A 21,529-nucleotide genomic window follows, 5' to 3' on the forward strand; every position below is an offset into this window, starting at 1 on the left:
GTGTGAATGTGCTAGACTCACACTGCTGCACCCAGTGTGAATGTGCTAGGCTCACACTGCTGCACCCAGTGTGAATGTGCTAGACTCACACTGCTGCACCCAGTGTGCATGTGCTAGGCTCACACTGCTGCACCCAGTGTGCGTGTGCTAGGCTCACACTGCTGCACCCAGTGTGCATGTGCTAGGCTCACTCTGCTGCACCCAGTGTGAATGTGCTAGGCTCACACTGCTGCACCCAGTGTGCGTGTGCTAGGCTCACACTGCTGCACCCAGTGTGAATGTGCTAGGCTCACTCTGCTGCACCCAGTGTGAATGTGCTAGGCTCACACTGCTGCACCCAGTGTGAATGTGCTAGGCTCACACTGCTGCACCCAGTGTGCGTGTGCTAGGCTCACACTGCTGCACCCAGTGTGAATGTGCTAGGCTCACACTGCTGCACCCAGTGTGAATGTGCTAGGTTCACACTGCTGCACCCAGTGTGAATGTGCTAGGCTCACACTGCTGCACCCAGTGTGAATGTGCTAGACTCACACTGCTGCACCCAGTGTGCATGTGCTAGACTCACACTGCTGCACCCAGTGTGAATGTGCTAGACTCACACTGCTGCACCCAGTGTGAATGTGCTAGGCTCACACTGCTGCACCCAGTGTGCATGTGCTAGGTTCACACTGCTGCACCCAGTGTGAATGTGCTAGGCTCACACTGCTGCACCCAGTGTGAATGTGCTAGACTCACACTGCTGCACCCAGTGTGAATGTGCTAGGCTCACACTGCTGCACCCAGTGTGCATGTGCTAGGCTCACATTGCTGCACCCAGTGTGAAAGTGATGGACTCACACTTCTGCACCCAGTGTGCATGTGCTAGTCTCACTCTGCTGCACCCAGTGTGAATGTGCTAGGCTCACACTGCTGCACCCAGTGTGCGTGTGCTAGGCTCACACTGCTGCACCCAGTGTGAATGTGCTAGGCTCACTCTGCTGCACCCAGTGTGAATGTGCTAGGCTCACACTGCTGAACCCAGTGTGAATGTGCTAGGCTCACACTGCTGCACCCAGTGTGCGTGTGCTAGGCTCACACTGCTGCACCCAGTGTGTATGTGCTAGGCTCACACTGCTGCACCCAGTGTGCGTGTGCTAGGCTCACACTGCTGCACCCAGTGTGAATGTGCTAGGCTCACTCTGCTGCACCCAGTGTGAATGTGCTAGGCTCACACTGCTGCACCCAGTGTGCGTGTGCTAGGCTCACACTGCTGCACCCAGTGTGCATGTGCTAGGCTCACACTGCTGCACCCAGTGTGTATGTGCTAGGCTCACACTGCTGCACCCAGTGTGCATGTGCTAGGCTCACACTGCTGCACCCAGTGTGTATGTGCTAGACTCACACTGCTGCACCCAGTGTGTATGTGCTACGCTCACACTGCTGCACCCAGTGTGCGTGTGCTAGGCTCACACTGCTGCACCCAGTGTGCATGTGCTAGACTCACACTGCTGCACCCAGTGTGCGTGTGCTAGGCTCACACTGCTGCACCCAGTGTGAATGTGCTAGGCTCACACTGCTGCACCCAGTGTGAATGTGCTAGGCTCACACTGCTGCACCCAGTGTGCATGTGCTAGGCTCACACTGCTGCACCAGGTGTGCATGTGCTAGACTCACTCTGCTGCACCCAGTGTGAATGTGCTAGGCTCACACTGCTGCACCCAGTGTGCATGTGCTAGGCTCACACTGCTGCACCCAGTGTGAAAGTGATGGACTCACACTTCTGCACCCAGTGTGCATGTGCTAGACTCACACTGCTGCACCCAGTGTGAATGTGCTAGACTCACACTGCTGCACCCAGTGTGCATGTGCTAGACTCACACTGCTGCACCCAGTGTGAATGTGCTAGACTCACACTGCTGCACCCAGTGTGAATGTGCTAGGCTCACACTGCTGCACCCAGTGTGCATGTGCTAGGTTCACACTGCTGCACCCAGTGTGAATGTGCTAGACTCACACTGCTGCACCCAGTGTGAATGTGCTAGGCTCAAACTGCTGCACCCAGTGTGAATGTGCTAGACTCACACTGCTGCACCCAGTGTGCATGTGCTAGGCTCACACTGCTGCACCCAGTGTGCGTGTGCTAGGCTCACACTGCTGCACCCAGTGTGCGTGTGCTAGGCTCACTCTGCTGCACCCAGTGTGAATGTGCTAGGCTCACACTGCTGCACCCAGTGTGCGTGTGCTAGGCTCACACTGCTGCACCCAGTGTGAATGTGCTAGGCTCACTCTGCTGCACCCAGTGTGAATGTGCTAGGCTCACACTGCTGCACCCAGTGTGAATGTGCTAGGCTCACACTGCTGCACCCAGTGTGCGTGTGCTAGGCTCACACTGCTGCACCCAGTGTGCGTGTGCTAGGCTCACACTGCTGCACCCAGTGTGAATGTGCTAGGCTCACACTGCTGCACCCAGTGTGAATGTGCTAGGTTCACACTGCTGCACCCAGTGTGAATGTGCTAGGCTCACACTGCTGCACCCAGTGTGAATGTGCTAGACTCACACTGCTGCACCCAGTGTGCATGTGCTAGACTCACACTGCTGCACCCAGTGTGAATGTGCTAGACTCACACTGCTGCACCCAGTGTGAATGTGCTAGGCTCACACTGCTGCACCCAGTGTGCATGTGCTAGGTTCACACTGCTGCACCCAGTGTGAATGTGCTAGGCTCACACTGCTGCACCCAGTGTGAATGTGCTAGACTCACACTGCTGCACCCAGTGTGAATGTGCTAGGCTCACACTGCTGCACCCAGTGTGCATGTGCTAGGCTCACATTGCTGCACCCAGTGTGAAAGTGATGGACTCACACTTCTGCACCCAGTGTGCATGTGCTAGTCTCACTCTGCTGCACCCAGTGTGAATGTGCTAGGCTCACACTGCTGCACCCAGTGTGCGTGTGCTAGGCTCACACTGCTGCACCCAGTGTGTATGTGCTAGGCTCACACTGCTGCACCCAGTGTGCGTGTGCTAGGCTCACACTGCTGCACCCAGTGTGAATGTGCTAGGCTCACTCTGCTGCACCCAGTGTGAATGTGCTAGGCTCACACTGCTGCACCCAGTGTGCGTGTGCTAGGCTCACACTGCTGCACCCAGTGTGCATGTGCTAGGCTCACACTGCTGCACCCAGTGTGTATGTGCTAGGCTCACACTGCTGCACCCAGTGTGCATGTGCTAGGCTCACACTGCTGCACCCAGTGTGTATGTGCTACGCTCACACTGCTGCACCCAGTGTGCGTGTGCTAGGCTCACACTGCTGCACCCAGTGTGCATGTGCTAGACTCACACTGCTGCACCCAGTGTGCGTGTGCTAGGCTCACACTGCTGCACCCAGTGTGAATGTGCTAGGCTCACACTGCTGCACCAGGTGTGCATGTGCTAGACTCACTCTGCTGCACCCAGTGTGAATGTGCTAGGCTCACACTGCTGCACCCAGTGTGCATGTGCTAGGCTCACACTGCTGCACCCAGTGTGAAAGTGATGGACTCACACTTCTGCACCCAGTGTGCATGTGCTAGACTCACACTGCTGCACCCAGTGTGAATGTGCTAGACTCACACTGCTGCACCCAGTGTGCATGTGCTAGACTCACACTGCTGCACCCAGTGTGCATGTGCTAGGCTCACACTGCTGCACCCAGTGTGCATGTGCTAGGCTCACACTGCTGCACCCAATGTGAATGTGCTAGACTCACTCTGCTGCACCCAGTGTGCATGTGCTAGACTCACACTGCTGCACCCAGTGTGAAAGTGATGGACTCACACTGCTGCACCCAGTGTGCATGTGCTAGGCTCACACTGCTGCACCCAGTGTGTATGTGCTAGACTCACACTGCTGCTCCCAGTGTGCATGTGCTAGACTCACACTGCTGCACCCAGTGTGCATGTGCTAGACTCACACTGCTGCACCCAGTGTGAAAGTGATGGACTCACACTGCTGCACCCAGTGTGCATGTGCTAGACTCACACTGCTGCACCCAGTGTGAAAGTGATGGACTCACACTTCTGCACCCAGTGTGCATGTGCTAGACTCACACTGCTGCACCCAGTGTGAATGTGCTAGACTCACACTGCTGCACCCAGTGTGCATGTGCTAGACTCACACTGCTGCACCCAGTGTGCATGTGCTAGGCTCACACTGCTGCACCCAGTGTGAATGTGCTAGACTCACACTGCTGCACCCAGTGTGAAAGTGATGGACTCACACTGCTGCACCCAGTGTGCATGTGCTAGGCTCACACTGCTGCACCCAGTGTGTATGTGCTAGACTCACACTGCTGCACCCAGTGTGCATGTGCTAGGCTCACACTGCTGCACCCAGTGTGAATGTGCTAGACTCACACTGCTGCACCCAGTGTGCATGTGCTAGACTCACATTGCTGCACCCAGTGTGCATGTGCTAGGCTCACACTGCTGCACCCAGTGTGTATGTGCTAGACTCACACTGCTGCACCCAGTGTGCATGTGCTAGGCTCACCCTGCTGCACCCAGTGTGAGGGTACTGGACTCACACTGCTGCACCCAGTGTGAAAGTGATGGACTCACACTGCTGCACCCAGTGTGTATGTGCTAGACTCACACTGCTGCACCCAGTGTGCATGTGCTAGGCTCACACTGCTGCACCCAGTGTGAAAGTGATGGACTCACACTTCTGCACCCAGTGTGCATGTGCTAGACTCACACTGCTGCACCCAGTGTGAATGTGCTAGACTCACACTGCTGCACCCAGTGTGCATGTGCTAGGCTCACACTGCTGCACCCAGTGTGCGTGTGCTAGACTCACACTGCTGCACCCAGTGTGCGTGTGCTAGGCTCACACTGCTGCACCCAGTGTGAATGTGCTAGGCTCACACTGCTGCACCCAGTGTGTATGTGCTAGACTCACACTGCTGCACCCAGTGTGCATGTGCTAGGCTCACACTGCTGCACCCAGTGTGCATGTGCTAGGTTCACACTGCTGCACCCAGTGTGAATGTGCTAGACTCACATTGCTGCACCCAGTGTGCATGTGCTAGGCTCACACTGCTGCACCCAGTGTGAATGTGCTAGGCTCACACTGCTGCACCCAGTGTGCATGTGCTAGGTTCACACTGCTGCACCCAGTGTGCATATGCTAGGCTCACACTGCTGCACCCAGTGTGCATGTGCTAGGCTCACACTGCTGCACCCAGTGTGCATATGCTAGGCTCACACTGCTGCACCCAGTGTGCATGTGCTAGACTCACACTGCTGCACCCAGTGTGAATGTGCTAGACTCACACTGCTGCACCCAGTGTGCATGTGCTAGGTTCACACTGCTGCACCCAGTGTGAATGTGCTAGGCTCACACTGCTGCACCCAGTGTGCATGTGCTAGGTTCACACTGCTGCACCCAGTGTGAATGTGCTAGACTCACATTGCTGCACCCAGTGTGCATGTGCTAGGCTCAAACTGCTGCACCCAGTGTGAATGTGCTAGACTCACACTGCTGCACCCAGTGTGCATGTGCTAGACTCACACTGCTGCACCCAGTGTGCATGTGCTAGACTCACATTGCTGCACCCAGTGTGCATGTGCTAGGCTCACACTGCTGCACCCAGTGTGTATGTGCTAGACTCACACTGCTGCACCCAGTGTGCATGTGCTAGGCTCACACTGCTGCACCCAGTGTGAAAGTGATGGACTCACACTGCTGCACCCAGTGTGCATGTGCTAGGCTCACCCTGCTGCACCCAGTGTGAGGGTACTGGACTCACACTGCTGCACCCAGTGTGAAAGTGATGGACTCACACTGCTGCACCCAGTGTGTATGTGCTAGACTCACACTGCTGCACCCAGTGTGCATGTGCTAGGCTCACACTGCTGCACCCAGTGTGAAAGTGATGGACTCACACTGCTGCACCCAGTGTGCATGTGCTAGGCTCACACTGCTGCACCCAGTGTGCGTGTGCTAGACTCACACTGCTGCACCCAGTGTGCGTGTGCTAGGCTCACACTGCTGCACCCAGTGTGAATGTGCTAGGCTCACACTGCTGCACCCAGTGTGTATGTGCTAGACTCACACTGCTGCACCCAGTGTGCATGTGCTAGGCTCACACTGCTGCACCCAGTGTGCATGTGCTAGGTTCACACTGCTGCACCCAGTGTGAATGTGCTAGACTCACATTGCTGCACCCAGTGTGCATGTGCTAGGCTCACACTGCTGCACCCAGTGTGAATGTGCTAGGCTCACACTGCTGCACCCAGTGTGCATGTGCTAGGCTCACACTGCTGCACCCAGTGTGCATATGCTAGGCTCACACTGCTGCACCCAGTGTGCATGTGCTAGGCTCACACTGCTGCACCCAGTGTGCATGTGCTAGGCTCACACTGCTGCACCCAGTGTGCATGTGCTAGACTCACTCTGCTGCACCCAGTGTGAATGTGCTAGGCTCACACTGCTGCACCCAGTGTGATGTGCTAGGCTCACACTGCTGCACCCAGTGTGAATGTGCTAGGCTCACATTGCTGCACCCAGTGTGCATGTGCTAGGCTCACCCTGCTGCACCCAGTGTGAATGTGCTAGACTCACACTGCTGCACCCAGTGTGTATGTGCTAGGCTCACACTGCTGCACCCAGTGTGCATGTGCTAGACTCACACTGCTGCACCCAGTGTGCATGTGCTAGGCTCACACTGCTGCACCCAGTGTGAATGTGCTAGGCTCACACTGCTGCACCCAGTATGCATGTGCTAGACTCACACTGCTGCACCCAGTGTGCATGTGCTAGGCTCACACTGCTGCACCCAGTGTGTATGTGCTAGACTCACACTGCTGCACCCAGTGTGCATGTGCTAGGCTCACACTGCTGCACCCAGTGTGCATGTGCTAGACTCACATTGCTGCACCCATGCAATGGGCAGCATGGAGGGTCCCCATCAGTCCCTGCTGTGACCTTGCCCCTTGGCTCTGGTCCTGGTCCCTGGTGTGTCCCACCTCATGGGGGAACAGACCCAGGCTGCTCCCACAGCCTTACTTTGAGGCCTGCCCAAAGCCTCCCTATAGTTTCCCACATCTCCAGGGAGTGTTTGTGTGGGGACAGGTGTGGGATCATTTCCTGACTAAGATACGGGGGATTGGCGCCAAGGACCCAAGAGCAGGAGGGTATTGAGAAGCTGCAGCTCTCCTTCCAGTGGTCATGTTTAACATCTACAACCCTGCATATCCACATCCCCTTGAGAGCCTCACTACGGCTTCCCTTTGATCCAGCCTTCCCAAAAAAGGGAATTTGAATTTTCCACTGCCTCCAAAAGCCCCACATGAGCCTGGGACAGCTGGGAACAGCCCAAAGCCAGGACAGGCTCTGAGCCATCCCAGCACAACCATTCTTGTGCCATTCACATGGAGGGATGTCCCCACTGCACAGCCATGCCATTGGTGACGCCAAATGTCCCTTGCCCCTCATGGTGACTCCACACACAGGTCCTGTCCCACACCAGCACCTCCTGCCTCATCCAACATGAGGTTCCAGCATTAAATCTGGCAAGGAGGCAGCAAGGCTGAGGGGGCACTGAGGGGCTCCATGGCACCTTACAAATCCACCATTCCACACAGTGGGGGCTATCCCCAGCCCTGTCCCCAGCTGAGTGTGGGTGTGCACATGAGGGGCCATGTGTGGGCCACAGCTCCAACAGCTTTTCACCCAGTCCCAGTGTTTGGCTGGATCAGTCCCTGGGCAAGCTGGCAGTGCTGTGCAGAGACACAAACCTCTGCCCCTGGGTGCCCCATGGTGCTCAGCCCCACGCTGCAGGACACTGCCCTGCCGTGGGTGCATCCTTCAGCCCCCACGAGCTCCTGAGACAGCCACGGGGTGGGAACAGCCCCGAGGATGCTGTGTTGGCCTCCCACCATCCCCACAGTCCCCAGTGGCACCAACCTCCTTTAAAGTTCTGCGACAGGCGCCGGTGCAGGCTCCGGCCCCCCGTCTTGGCCATGACTTGTGCCAGGTCCTCGAAGTTGAGGATGAACATGATGACGACGCCTTCCTCGTTCTTCACCGGCACCACGTCCACCAGGCAGCGGAAACACGAAGCTGCCGAGCAGAGACAGGCTCAGGGGGTGCTGCACAGGGGGCTCTGCCCACCACCCACCCACTTCCCCAGCACAAACCACTTTGGAGGCAGAAAAGTGTTTGTTTGGGTTTTTTTTCTGAAGCACTTTGATGGGTGCAACCCTGCTGATGGGGAGTGGAGGACTGGGAAGTGACTCTGAGCCCTGGGAAAGAGCCATCTCTCTGCAGCAGCCCAGCTCACACAGCTCACATCTTGCCTTTTTTTTTTTTTTTCTGTCCCAGACACTCATTTATATTAACATACTTGAGAGCAGCAATTAAAGAGCAGGTAATTAAGAACTCAGGCAGTCCCAGGTAGTGGTTTAACCTCATTAAGCATGCTGCTTGTAATCACGCCCTAGCTAATCGCCCTGCAATCACCAGGCTGGTTTGGAGGATTGACTTCAGCCATCTCATGTCCTGGATAAAGGCAGTGAGGGTGAGCTCGATGGTGTGCCCCAGCCTGGGCAGCAGGCTGTGGTGGGATTGCTGAGAAGGTCCCCAAGGACATTTCCTAGAGGAACTGGCTTGGAACTATCAGACACAGCTTCGTCTCACTCCTTCCATAGAATGGGTTGTAAAGGACCTCTGGAGATTAAGTCCAAGCTCCCTGCTAAAGCAGGGCACCCACAGCAACTTGCCCAGGATCACAATGTCCAGGTGGGGTTGGAGTTTCTTGAGAGAAGGAGATTCCACAACCTCTCTGGGCATCCTGCTCCAGGGCTCCAGCACCCTAACAAAGAACTTTCTCCTTCTGGTCAGATGGAACCTCCTGGGTTCCAGTTTGTGCCCATTGCCCCTTGTCACTGGATACCACTGAGAAGAGCCCAGCCCCATCCTCATGACCTCCACCCTTTAGATATTTGTATGCATGGGGAAACTGAGGCACAGGGGGTGATAAGGACTGGTTCTGTGTCCTGGGAGTGAGGGGGGTATGGGGATGACTGCAACCACAGCCATATGGATTTGCCTGATGGATGCCAGATCAACCCAAAGACTATGCTTGTGCCAGCAGCCAGGCACAAGCTTGCAATTAGAGGCACCCAAAAATACCTACAGACCTCACCCACAGCAGCAAGTGGAGGGTGCAGGGGGAGGGGGTTCCCACTGCCCTTGCCAGCTTTATTCCCTGAAAATCCTTCCAAAATCCTCCTTGAAGTTATAAGCACCATGGGTCTGTTCCTTGAGCTGCTGCTTTGGTGGCACTGGTGGGAGCTGCAGCCACTCTGGCAGCTCCCCCACTTTGGGTGCTTCTACCCCAAACCTCCTGGAAACGATGGAGCAAAGAGCAAACAATGGTCCAGGGCAAAGAGACCTCCTTCCAGGGCAGGTTTTGTGTTCCCCACGCTCTGATGACCAGGGATTAGCAGCTCTGGCAGGGATGTGATGCTGCCCGATCCAGGGCTCTCCTGCTCTCTCCATGGCCAGGCTCTGATCAGGAGGGGGAGGTCAGCCTCTCTGTGTATAATTTTAAGGAGCTCAGGGCCTCCTATAATCAGGAGCAGATGGCCAGCATCGGGCAACTTCAAAATCTGCCGTGACGTCAGGGATGTGCACACACACACAGAGCCACACACACACAGCCACAAGAAGGGGAAAGAAATGGATAGGGTGAAATCCGTTTAAAGGGCCCAGCAGCTGGGATTCTTTCTTTCTTTCTTTCTTTCATCCTTGTTCACCGCAGGGAGAGGAAATCCACTTAAACCTGCAAGCTGGGGGGGGATTTTCAGCAGATAAAGGGATGTGCGGAGCCAGCGGGGATGGAAAATGAGCCCTCTGCCCTCCTCTTGTCAGGATTCTGAGGGATCTACAAGGTGAGTGGTGCCCTTTAGGTGATGCCACATGTCCTGTGTGATGCTATGGTGGCACATGCCCAGAGGGATGATGTGGTGTCATCCCTGGGATGCTGAAGCTGGCATGGTGTGTGCAGGGGATGTGCAAGGGTGTGCCAACTCCCCTCATGTGTCATACCTGCTGGCACTGGATCTTTTCTACTCCCTTGTGTTTTAAAATGAGGTGGGTTTGTTTGTTTGTTTGTTTGTTTTTCCCCACAGTTGATTTGGAAGCACCACCAACTTCCCAGGGACCTCCAACCCAGCAGGGTTCATTGGCATAGTCAGCCATCAGCTCCTTGTTTCCCCACTGGACCAGGAAGCCTGGATCCAAATGGCCTGATCCTGGCTCACATGCACTGTCCTGCTGCATCCCTTTGCTTCACTTTTCCTTCATAAGCTTCTCCAGCCTCAGAGCTGGAGGTCTCATGGGGGCCAAATCCTGGCAGGCCTTGTGGTGCATGGAAAGGGTTAATCCCAGAGCCTGTGCTGAACAGCTGAAAACTAGGCACAGTTACATCCAGTTGGAGTGATATAAGGAACAGCTGGGAGATGGCTGGTGCTGGGTTTGGGAGGCAGCTGGTGCTTGGTTTGATCCCCCAAATCTGGGAGGTGCTGAGCCTTGAGCAGCCCTGGCCCAGGCTGCTACAAGCCCCCTCCTGATCCTTTCTGAAATTAAACAGAACCGACTGTTTCTGTTGGAAGGGACCTACAACAATCATCTGATCCAGCTGCCTGGCCAGTTCAGGGCTGATCCAAAGTTAATTGGGGTGTGGAACCCTTCAGAACCAGAAGAATTACCCCAAAAGTCCTACATGCCCGGGGGGTGATGGAGCACTGGGGCTGGGGGTGGGAGCCTGGCCCAAGGACAGGGAAGTGGCCTGGGATTTGGGGTCTCTGGGCAGCTGTGATTTGGGGTGCTGGTTTCCTTAAGCCTGGCCTAAACACAGGACAGTGCCTCGGGATTTGAGGTGTCTGAGCAGCTGTGGTTTGGGGTACTCCTAGTTCTGTGCAGAGGATGCAGTTGGGAGGCTCCTGACTCACTGTCCCTGTGGCAAGCCAGCCTGGGCTCTGCTGAATGCTGAGCCTCCCCATCCTTGCCCCCCAGAAAACAGGCCCCCAGGCCCACTGTGGCACTGGTGGGCTGAGCTGTCCCCAGGAGGGACCCCAGCCTTGCGCTCCCATCCTCGTTCCTTGATCGACTGTCCCCATCCATCTGCCCAGCTCTCCCCTTCAGCTGTTCAGCTAATCTGTCTCCATCCATCTAATTTTAACCAGCCGCCAAATGATCTCCTGGAGGAGCCCTGGGGGCATTCACAACCTGCCTGCACTCTGCTGTGGGGCTGCCTGTGCACCCACCCGGGCTGAGACCCAGCCCAGGGGCTGAGGGAAGGGCTCAGCAGGAGGGATGCTGCTTTTATAGAATCATAGAACAGAATCATTAAGGTTGGAAAAGACCTCTAAGAGTCCAACCATTGACCCAACACCACCATGGCCATTAAACCATGTCCCCAAGTGCCATGCCCACAGGTTTCTTGAACACCTCCAGGGATGGTCACTCCATCACCTTTCTGGGCAGCCTGTTCCAATCCCTGACCACTCTTGCAGCAAAGAAATTGTTCCTCATGTCCAACCTAAACCTCCTTTGGTGCAATTTCAGGCCATTTCCTCTTGTTCTGTCACTTGACACTAGGGAGAAGAGACCAACCCCCACCTCACTCCAACCTCCTTTCAGGGAGCTGGAGAGAGCAATGAGGTCTCCCCTCTGCCACCTTTTCTCCAGACTAAACAACCTCAGTTCCCTCAGCTGTTCTTCACCAGCCTTATTCTCCAGACCCTTCCCCAGCTTCGTTGTCCTTCTCTGGACCCACTCCAGCCCCTCAGTGTCCCTCCTGGAGTGAGGGGCCCAAAACTGAACACATTTTTGGAGAGTCCTCCACCCCATGTGACAGATTTGCAGGAGTGGGAAGAACAACTGGACTGGGTTTGATTTTCTCCAAATCACCTTCCCCAAAGCCTAGCGCTCGGAGGCTTGCGCTTTCTGACCCACCTTGGCTTCTGACCTTGATAAAAGCAAGCACTTAATAACATTAAAAAAATGTCATTGTTGGGAGCCCTCCCTCCCTTCCCAGCCCTCTTATCCTCCATGGCCACGGGTGGTTAATGCATTTGTGGGTATCATCAGTATTAAACTAATCAACAGGACATGGGGGTTTCCGAGAGCCGGACACAACCCAGTATTGTTATGAATATTAAAAAAGCAGCTATTAATCTGCCCTGGGAGCTCTTACTGAGGCCTTCCCTCCCCCCAGCAGGGAGATTTAATCTGCAGGGTCTCATGGCAGAGTGGCTAAATCTATAGTGGCATTATATAACGGAGAGGAGAGGGGCTGGGAAGGGCATGGAGGGGACAAGGGACAGTGATGGGGATGGAGCTGTGCTCTGGGGCTGGCTGGCACGCCCAGGGAGATGCTGGGCAGGGATGAGCCTTGCTGCCATCTGGGGGATAAATCAGTGTCAGGGTGTGGTAGAAACTTCAAAGGGAAGCGCAGATTCCTGGGAGGCTCTAAAGCAAATCCTTGAGATGGGATGGAAAAGGATGGAGGTGGGGGCTGAGCCCATGGGAGATGGATCACCCCCGGGGGCTGGGGTGAGGGAGGGGTACTGGGGAGAGGGGCTTGCATCCCCCTGCACAGAGAGGGGATGTGCCCCACGGGGTCTGCACTAGCCCCTTTCCCTGCACCCAAATGGTGCATCAGGAGGCTGAAACCTGCTGTGACACCAGAGCAGCAGAACTGCTCCTTGCAGCAACCCCTGAACTGCTCCAATGACCTTATTAAGTAACGCTGCGGGATGGAGGTTGCCCCCCGCACGGTGATGAAGAGCAGGGATCTCTGTGAGCTTAGCAGGGAGCTCACAGCTCAGGAGCAGCAGCCCGGGAGGAAAACCAGGAACACTGGGCAGGCTGAGGATGCTTCCAAGCCCAGTGGGATATTTTAGGGTGCAGGTGGGAGGATGCTCCAATCTCCAGAAGCCAAAGGGGCTCCAGGACCAACACAGGAGTTTTACAAAATGCAGATTAACCTCCGCTGCAAGCAGAGTGAGTGACCACATCCCAGCCCATGGTCTTTGCTTGTTAGGTCCCCAGTGGCCACAGGACTTAGTCCAGCTTAGTGTGGGGCTGACAGTGCTTCTCAGGGCTGTCCAGCCATCTCCAAGGTCCTGTCCCCATGGCACACAGATTCACAGAGTCACAGCATCACCTCAGTTGAAAAAGATCCTCAAGATTGTTGAGTCCAACCACCATCTAATTCTGCCAAGTCTGGTGCATGGGGCCACCTCCCTCTGGGGATGCAGCAGCCAGTGAGGATGGGGATGGAAGGTTTGGAGTGGGAACTCAGGGCCCTGACAGGGCAGGAATTTCAGGAAAAGCTTCCTGGGAAGCATCCCTGGGGATGCTCTGGGCCTGTCCTTCTGTTCGTGGGACATCTGGTACAAGCACAAAGCATCTGAGGAGCAGCAGAGGATGGCAAGTGTTCCTATTCCAGACTTGTGCCCTGATGGCACCATCCCTGGGGCAGAGCCAGGGCAACAAGAGTGGCCAGAGCTGCAGTGCAGCCATGCTGAGGACAGCAGGATTGGCTCCTCAGCATGGGATCTCCGTCCCACAGTGCTGTCCTTTCGAGGCAGAATGTTTACAAAGTCCCCATCTGGGAGCTGGGCCATGGTGTCTGTCCCCTTCCCGAGGTCACAGCCCAGCTCTGCTGAGCCTGACCCTTCAAGAAACTCAGTGCAAACAGCCCCAGCTTGGCTCAAACCCTGTGTTTCTGTACAAGCAAAGAGCTCAAGTTGGGGTTGGGGTTTTGTCAGCTGGCTGTGCCTCCTTGCTCCTCTGCCACCCAGGAGGTCCCCTCTGTCCTGCCTTTTCCACCCCATGGGGCAGCAGCAGAGGCTCCCTGGAGCTGCTGACACAAGCCTCCAGCCCCGTGGTGCCAGGATACAGCAGCTGCCAGTGGGATTTGCCCTCCTGATCCCAGTGAGCCCGCTGGGTATGTCACACAGTGCTGTTTATAAAGCTGTATGGAGAAATCTTGGCTGGATCCATCCCTGCCTGCCTTGGCCAGGGCTTCCTGGCAGCAGCTGTTGCAGAGGTGATTGCTGTGCCATGGATGGGCACATGTCACATGAGTTCCCCTGCCCCCTTTGGGTGCAGTGACACCCTACAGCCCATGCCTGTCTGGCTGCCAGCCCCACATCTACCCACTCAGCATCCCCTGGGGAGCTGTGGGGTGACATCCTGGGTGACACCAGGTGTCCCAATTATTCTGCAACCTCCCTCCAGGGAAAACCCCAGTATACAGCACCAGTATAACAAGTTTGCTGGGCTGATCTGGTCCCTAATCCCCTGGTCCCAGGGGACTGGCACAAATAGCTCCTGCTGGAAGTGACCAGAGGGGACAGGGATGGAGGGGTTGGGGCTGCAGGCAGTGGCTGCCCCACCAGCTGCTCCAGCTCTCCTGGCCCTGCATCTCCCCTTTCATATTCATAAACATCACACTCATGCAGATTAAGAGGCAGAGGGTGCTGCCAGCTGCTGCTGCTTGGGCCGTGCCAGAGCTGTGGTGCCCAGCACCTGTGGCCACTGGCCCTGCTTTGGGGACCCTGGAGACTCTTGCTGGTGGCTTCACTGCAAAGCATCTAGAATCACAGACTGCATCGGGTTGGAAGGGACCCTTGAAGGTCATCTTGTCCAACCCCCCTGCAGTGAGCAGGGACATCTTTAACCAGATCATGTTGAAGGGAAACAAAACCAACCCTGGCTGGAGCTGAACCCCACCAGCCTCTCAGCGCTGGCCCCAAGGGATGCTGAAGGGCTCTCGGCTCAGCGATGTGTCTCTAGGGCTGGTGGCTGTGGCTGCTCCTTGCCCTGGCAGGAGCTGATCCGATAGTGACCCCCCTGGCTGGGGCAACTCCAGCTGTGCAGCATCTTGTAAGGAAATTAACTTTTCACTGATCTCCCTGCTTTGAGCAGGGGATTAGAGCCCACATGCGCCATGACTGGGCTCTCTCCTCTTTCCAAGACCTTTTTGGGGCTGCCATGGCTGGGAGGAAGAACTTGCCCTTGCTGGGCTAGTCCCATCTTCCCTTAACAGTGAGGGTGGGGAGACACTGGAACAGCTTGCCCAGGGAGGTTGTGGATGCTCCCTCCGTGGAGGTGTTCAAGGCCAGGCTGGAAGAGGTCTTGAGCAACCTGATCTAGTGGGAGGTGTCCCTGCCCATGGTGGGGGGTTGGAACTAGATGATCTTCAAGGTCCCTTCTGACCCAACCCATTCTATGATTTTAACTGGACTTGGTTGGCACCCATGGCTCCTTTTATATTAGCTAATGACATCATGGGTGTCCAGGCAAGGACAGAGCAGCAAGGCTGTCCCCAGGGACACGCATCACCCCAGCACACAGCATCCTGCTTGCTCTCAGGCTGCCCTGACACCCATGGCTGCCCCTTTTTCCCACCTCCCTCCATCCATCCCACCTCAGCCCCGCCGGGTAAGGCACCCAGAGGCAGGTTTGGGGTCTGATACTGTCTGTGGCAAGCAGAAAAGGCAGGAAGCACCCCGGCGAGCTGCAGAGCTGGGAGTACCGCAGTCATAAACAGCAGGTCGAGGCTGGAGATTGGAGCCGCGGGTATGAAAAGGAGGACAGGCAGGTTCCCAGCCTCTGCTGGCTAATTAAGCAGCAGCTCCCTCTAAAGCAAAAGGCCTTTTCTTCCCCGATAAGACCCATTTATAATGGGCTGAGCGGCCGCAGGCAGAGTGCTGGGGGGAAACAATTGGGAAGCATAGTGCTGGTGGGGCTGGGGTTTAAAAATAGACATGAAGGGCTTGCTTCTGGGCTTTTCTTTTTGTGAGTGTGTGTGTGGTTTTGTTTCTTTTTATTTTTTTTCCTTCTCCTTCTCTCTTTTTTTTTTTTGTGTCAATAATAAAATAATAGTAAAAAAAAAAAATATAAGAAAGCAGCGCAGAACTATGCTGAGAGTTTCCTGTGGCCTAGAGAAAGAACAGGGCTCCAAGGAGAACACTGAGCATCCCACAAGCCTGTCAGAAAGGCTTCAAGGAAGAAAGGACAGTGCTGGATCAAGTTCCCAACCGAGCAGTCTCCAGAGATTGACAGGGAAACTATCCTGAGGGAGGGGAACAGGGCTGCACAGGCTGTCTTTGCCATGGCCATGCGTTGGCATTGGGATAGGAGCAGGGGTACAGCCTGTGCTCATGTCTCCTCATGCCTCTTGGGCTGTGCTGGGCTCCAGCCAGCCCCCTGGAAACCACAGCAGCCAAGGGGGCACCCGCAGCCCAGCCCTGGCATTGTTGCCCAACCCTGCTTCACCCAGGACTGGCCCTGTGGGGAAGAGTCTCAACTGGGACCCTCTGTGAGACTGGGAGCAGAATCATCCAGGAAATGCAGCTGGTGAGCAGTTTGATCCTGTCACCACACAGGGTCCAGCCCTGCTGACTGAACCGTGCCAGTCAACACGCAGGGAGGCTGCCAGCGGATAACTGCTGCGGCCGATACGCTGGCACCTGGATGCCAGCCAGAAGATAGGGTCTGGGAGGGAGGCCAGGACACCCACGTCCCAGCCCCAGAGATAGGGTGCTGGGCTGGGAGCCAGGGCTCGTGCCTTCTCCTTGCCTTTGCCTCCAGTTGTTTCTCCTCCATCCTGCCAGCCCAGGAGCTGTCAGCAGCAGGGTGCAGCCCCTTGCTTAAGCCAAGCCCCCATCGATACCATCTCAAGCAATGGCAACGCTCCACAGGTTGAAAAAAAGAGGAAACTTCAGATTTTTAACCTTTAGCAAGCATCCAACCTGCATTCCCCTGCCCCTGGCAGCACTGGGTGCTGCTGGCTTCAGCAGCATCAGGCACTAAATATTTATTTAACTTGCTGCAGCATTAGAACTAATCACCAGTATTTTCCATCAAAGCTTCATTTTCATCTTAGCATAATTCCATCTGTGCACGCACAGCCACATCCTGCTCACTGCAAAGGTGGCCCCGAGGCTGTTGCCTGCACCCGAGTTTGGCAGAGAAGAGAAGAGCTTTGTCATCTCATCTCGGAGCACAGACTGGGAGACCCAGGTCCCAGCCTGCTCCTCTGTGGGCATCCCATGGAATCCTTGTCCATGATGCAGGGATCCCACTGCATGCCCCAGGAGCTCTGAGCCATCACCAAGGGCTTGTGAACTAATTCATTCTCAAATCTTAGGCTCATAGAATCATAGAAGGCATCAGGTTGGAAGGGACCCTCAAGGGTCATCTGGTCCAAGCCCCCTGCAGTGACCAAGGACATCTTTAACTAGATCAGGTTGTTCAGGATTCCATCACATGAGGTCCCAATGCTCCCAGTGCCCCATCACAGCAGGAAGCCACCTGCCCCATCCCATCAGGAGCCACCATGGACTTCCCTCAGCAAAACCTTGAGTCTTGGCACAATCTTGGTGCATCCACTTCACCTTCCACCACCAGCTTCCAACAGCCTAAACCCCAGGCAGGTGACACCTCCCACCACCAAGTCACCCCAAAAAGCGACTCTTACTGTCTTTGCGGTAGTAGAGGATCTCGAGCTTGCACTCCTCGGAGCCAAGCAGGGCCTGGGTGAGCTGTGCAATGGAGCTCTTGGTGGTGTCGGGGCCGGTGAGGAAGTCGCAGGTGCAGGGTTGCTGCATCACCTCCATGCGGGAGTAGCCAAACATCTCGCAGAAGCCATCGTTGCAGTAGATGATGGCACAGTTCTCCATCTGGGCATTGGCAATGAGGAACTTGCGGTCTGTGGAGAGGCAGGAGAGCATAAGGCTTAGTGTGGAGGGTGTAGGGAGTCCTCTGTCCAGTTCTGGGCTCCCCAGTTCAAGAGAGACAGGGAACTACTGGAGGGAGTTCAGCTGAGGCTACAAAGATGCTGTGGTGCCTGGAACATCTCTGTGAGGAGCAAAGGCTGAGAGCCCTGGGGCTGTTGAGCTTGGAGAAGAGCAGCCCCAGAGGGGATCTGAGCAATGCTCAGCAAGAGCTAAAGGGTGGGGGGCAAGAAGATGGGGCCAGACTCTTCAGTGGTGTCCAGTGACAGGACAAGGGACAATGGGCACAAACTGGAACCCATGAGATTCCATCTGACCAGGAAGAGAAAATTCTTTGGTGTGAGGATGCTGGAGCCCTGGAGCAGGCTGCCTAGAGAGGTTCTGGAGTCTCCTTCTCCAGAGAGATTCTGTGACCAGCAGGGACAGAGGACAGCCTGAGTGGATGAGGGGTGCTTGAGCTTTTTGATGCCACCCACCATGGGACTTCTGCAGGGACAAGCTCTCTGGGGACAATGGTGAGAGGTCTGGGAGAGGACAGCTGGGGCCAGCCCACACCAGCCCAGGTGCTGCCTTGCTCTTCAGAGAGAAAGTTACCCCAATTTTATGTGAATCAGTGACCATGGGGCAAGGAGGGGTCTCAGGTAAAGGCAGTTTCTGCTGGGGTGGACCAACCAGCGCAGCCTCAACACCTCACCACTTGCATGTGAGGACTTGCTGCTGTCTAAGACATGGGCAATCTGTCCCCAGGCAGCACTGCAGGCAGAGGGAAGAGCTGCAGCGTCCCTCCCTCCCCACGAGCTTATCAGGGACCTGAGTTATCTCCGAGACTTCCCACCCTTGCTCAGATTTGACAGAAGTCAGGCAAGGGGCAAGGGGAGGAGTGAGTGTGAGGGTTGGCTGCATGGAAAGCTGGGTGAAACCTGTCACACTAATGATCCTCCTAATGTTTTATGGGATAATTGTGCCCTGGGGCTGAAGCTGAAACCCAGACCCACTGGGCTGCGTGGCTGCTGTGCTCAAGAAGAAAAGGGCTCAGGTGGATGAAAGGGGAAACTGAGGCACAGCCACCTGGGCTGGGCTGGGGCCAGACTTGCTGTCTTGCTGAGGTGTATGGCTCCCACCACATGTCCAGCCCAGATGGAGCCACTTCCATCCTTATCCTGGGGGGCATCCAGCCTAGATATTGGATTTGGTTTCATTTTTTATTTATTTAAAGAGATTAGGGGGTGCTGGGGAGGACCCTCTGTCTCCTCACTGGGCCAGGGTGCTGAGATGTGAAGGGGGCTGCAAATGCTGATGTGATGAATGCTGTGCCCTACCCAACAGCATCTCCCTCATAGTCTGGCATCTGTTCCAGGCTGGAACTGGAGCCAGGTCAGAGCAGAGGGTCCATTTGGAGGCTGCTTCCCAGCCCAGACCCCAATTAATCTCCTGGATTACCCAGGAATGGCATCTGCAGCCTGTGTGCTCCAGAGCCCCAATGTGCTCCAATCTCTCAGGGAATTTCACCCCAACACAGGAGAAACCTCCACAGGGCTGCAGCACTCAGCACTGAGGCCCAGTGGGGTAGGGAGACCCCTCCCCAGCATGTCTCCAATGTCACCTTCAGAGTTCCAGTTCTGGAGGAGGCCTCTCAATAAAAGCAGTGCCCCCAGGGATTCTGCACTGAGGTCTCCTGCTTTATCCCACCCTGTGGTGGCCCTTTGTGGGGGGATTCCCACTCTGGCTCCTTTCCTCTGCCATGCAGGGCTAAAACTGGTGCTGGTGCTGCAAACAGCACAAACCACCACAGCCAAACATTTCGCAGTTCCCCCTTCCCAATCCTTCTCTATCTGAACGGCTCTGCCAACTGGAAGGAGGTACAAGGAGGGGAACTTCCCCTAAAGCCCCACTCCCAGGGTGTGCTCCCCAACTGCAAAGAGCATTTCCCCATCCAGTGCTGGCCCTGTGGGGTGGATCCAGGCTGGGCTGGTGCAGGAGAGGATTTAGGGGGCTGGCAGGTGATGGAGCTGTGTGGGGCACAGGGGATGTGGCCAAGGCTGGGATAGGAAGGAGCTTCAGAACTAGGTCTCTTTTGGGGGTATTTTCACCCCAAGTTTGCTTTCTGCCCTGCCCTCACTTGCAGGTTTGCCCTTGCCCCATGGTATCAGGGCTCTGCACCAGCCCTGGGAGAGAAGCTCTGAGCCCCTCCAGCTCCAGTGGGGATTCACTGGGTGCAGCTGCAGGGAGGGGGGGTGAAGACACCCACGAGCAGGGCAGGACACATGAATTGTGGCAGCGATGTGAACGGGGGGGCAGGGGGGGGCTGGTTTGGTGTCTCCCAACACCTGTCACACCACGGGGGAACGCGGGTGATGTTTTGGCAGAGCCCAGCTGGTGCCCGACATGGCGGGCAGAGCGTGGGCAGGGAGCGGGCAGGGCCGAGGGGCCTTGGCTGCTTCCCCGCTGGCGCACATCGCTGCCTGCCCCCGCTGCTCCCCAGCCGCCGCTTCCCAGCAGGGACTGATATGAACCAGGGACAGTTTTTCTCGCTTTCCGTCCCCAGGGTCACGTCACTCACCGCCAGGGCAGGCAGCGCAGAGCTGGCAGGGAGGGCAGTGACAGGGACGTTTGCCCACTCGGCAAACTCAGCCCAATTAAAAAAATCACAGGGAGCCGGAATGGTGCGGGGTGCACAGCTCAGCACCCCATGGCAGACCCTCAAGAACAGCTTTTGACGAGTCCCCAGTCCCTCATTGCCATCCCCTCGTCCCCATCCGCACAGTGGGGACCCAGCCTCACCGGGGTGCCCGGAGAGTGGGCGCAGAGCCCCCGCCACCTCCTCCCCGCGGCCCCCACCCAGCCGCAGGCAAACCCCAGCGCTCCGGGATGCGCAGGAACTCTCGGCTGGATTGGACACGAAAACCAGCCCCAAAAAATTCATATAAAGGGATTACTGGGAGCAACAGCAAATGGCAACGGCTCACCAGGGACGGCTGCCGACGAGCAGAGCGGAGTTGAAGGCAAACAGGCGGCGAGCCCGACTGGCGGGCACCCCTCACCTCAGCCCTGCCAGCCGGGACGCCCCCGGGGACCCCCTTCCAGCACGGGGAGCTGCGGCGTCCCCAGCCCCGGGGGACCACCACACTGAGATCGCTCGTCCCCCTTGTGTCACCCTGTCTATAAATACGCGCGGGGACACTGCCGAGTGTCGCCTACCGCTCTCCCCACCTCACCCCCACGCCGGGAGGTCACAGGGGTGCTTTCATCTCCCCAGGGACAATTTCCGGGTGTCTCCCCTCTGCCCTCCCGCCTGTCCCCCCCTCGCTCCCCCGCTCCCCGCTGTGCCCCGAAGTTGAGGGACGACCCGGGGGGGTGGTGGTGGTGCGGGAGGGGGGCCGGGGGTGCGATACTTACTTTGCCCTTCAAATTTGCGGATGATGGTGTCCAGGTAGGTGTTTTGGGGGGCCACATGGCCCCGGCGTACCGGCATCGCTCCGCCGCCCTGCGCGCCACGGGAACCGCGGAACTTCCCGCGGGGGCGGCGAGGAGCGCGGCCCGGCCTCGGAGTGGCTCGGTACGGCCCGGCACGGCACGGCCCCGCTCCGCCTCACCCCAGGGCTGGCCGAGCTCTGGAGAAGAGCCGGCCCGGGGCTCCCATGCTCCCGGTGGCCGGAAGGGGGAACCCCTCCGCCCGCCCTGCCGCGCCCGGCTCCGGGCGGGGGCGGCCGGGGAGGACGAGAATGGATGGGAGGGGTGAAGGGGAGAAGGGG

At 56.7% G+C, this 21,529-nt stretch overlaps 1 protein-coding gene across 1 annotated transcript in view; it reads right to left on the reverse strand.

Moving 5' to 3' along the window:
- Positions 1-21,249, reverse strand: part of KCNH6 (potassium voltage-gated channel subfamily H member 6) — a 44,235-nt gene extending 22,986 nt beyond the window's left edge. Inside the window, exons 1-3 of the mRNA XM_054396545.1 lie at positions 21,174-21,249; positions 17,522-17,752; positions 7,927-8,082 (exon numbers count right to left, since the gene is read on the reverse strand). Of these exons, the coding sequence (XP_054252520.1) occupies positions 7,927-8,082; positions 17,522-17,752; positions 21,174-21,249 (463 nt within the window). The remainder of the gene's footprint in view (positions 1-7,926; positions 8,083-17,521; positions 17,753-21,173) is intronic.
- Between the last annotated feature and the right edge of the window lie 280 nt (positions 21,250-21,529).

The sequence above is a fragment of the Indicator indicator genome, chromosome 37, assembly GCF_027791375.1.
Source record: "Indicator indicator isolate 239-I01 chromosome 37, UM_Iind_1.1, whole genome shotgun sequence".
Taxonomy (NCBI): domain Eukaryota; kingdom Metazoa; phylum Chordata; class Aves; order Piciformes; family Indicatoridae; genus Indicator; species Indicator indicator.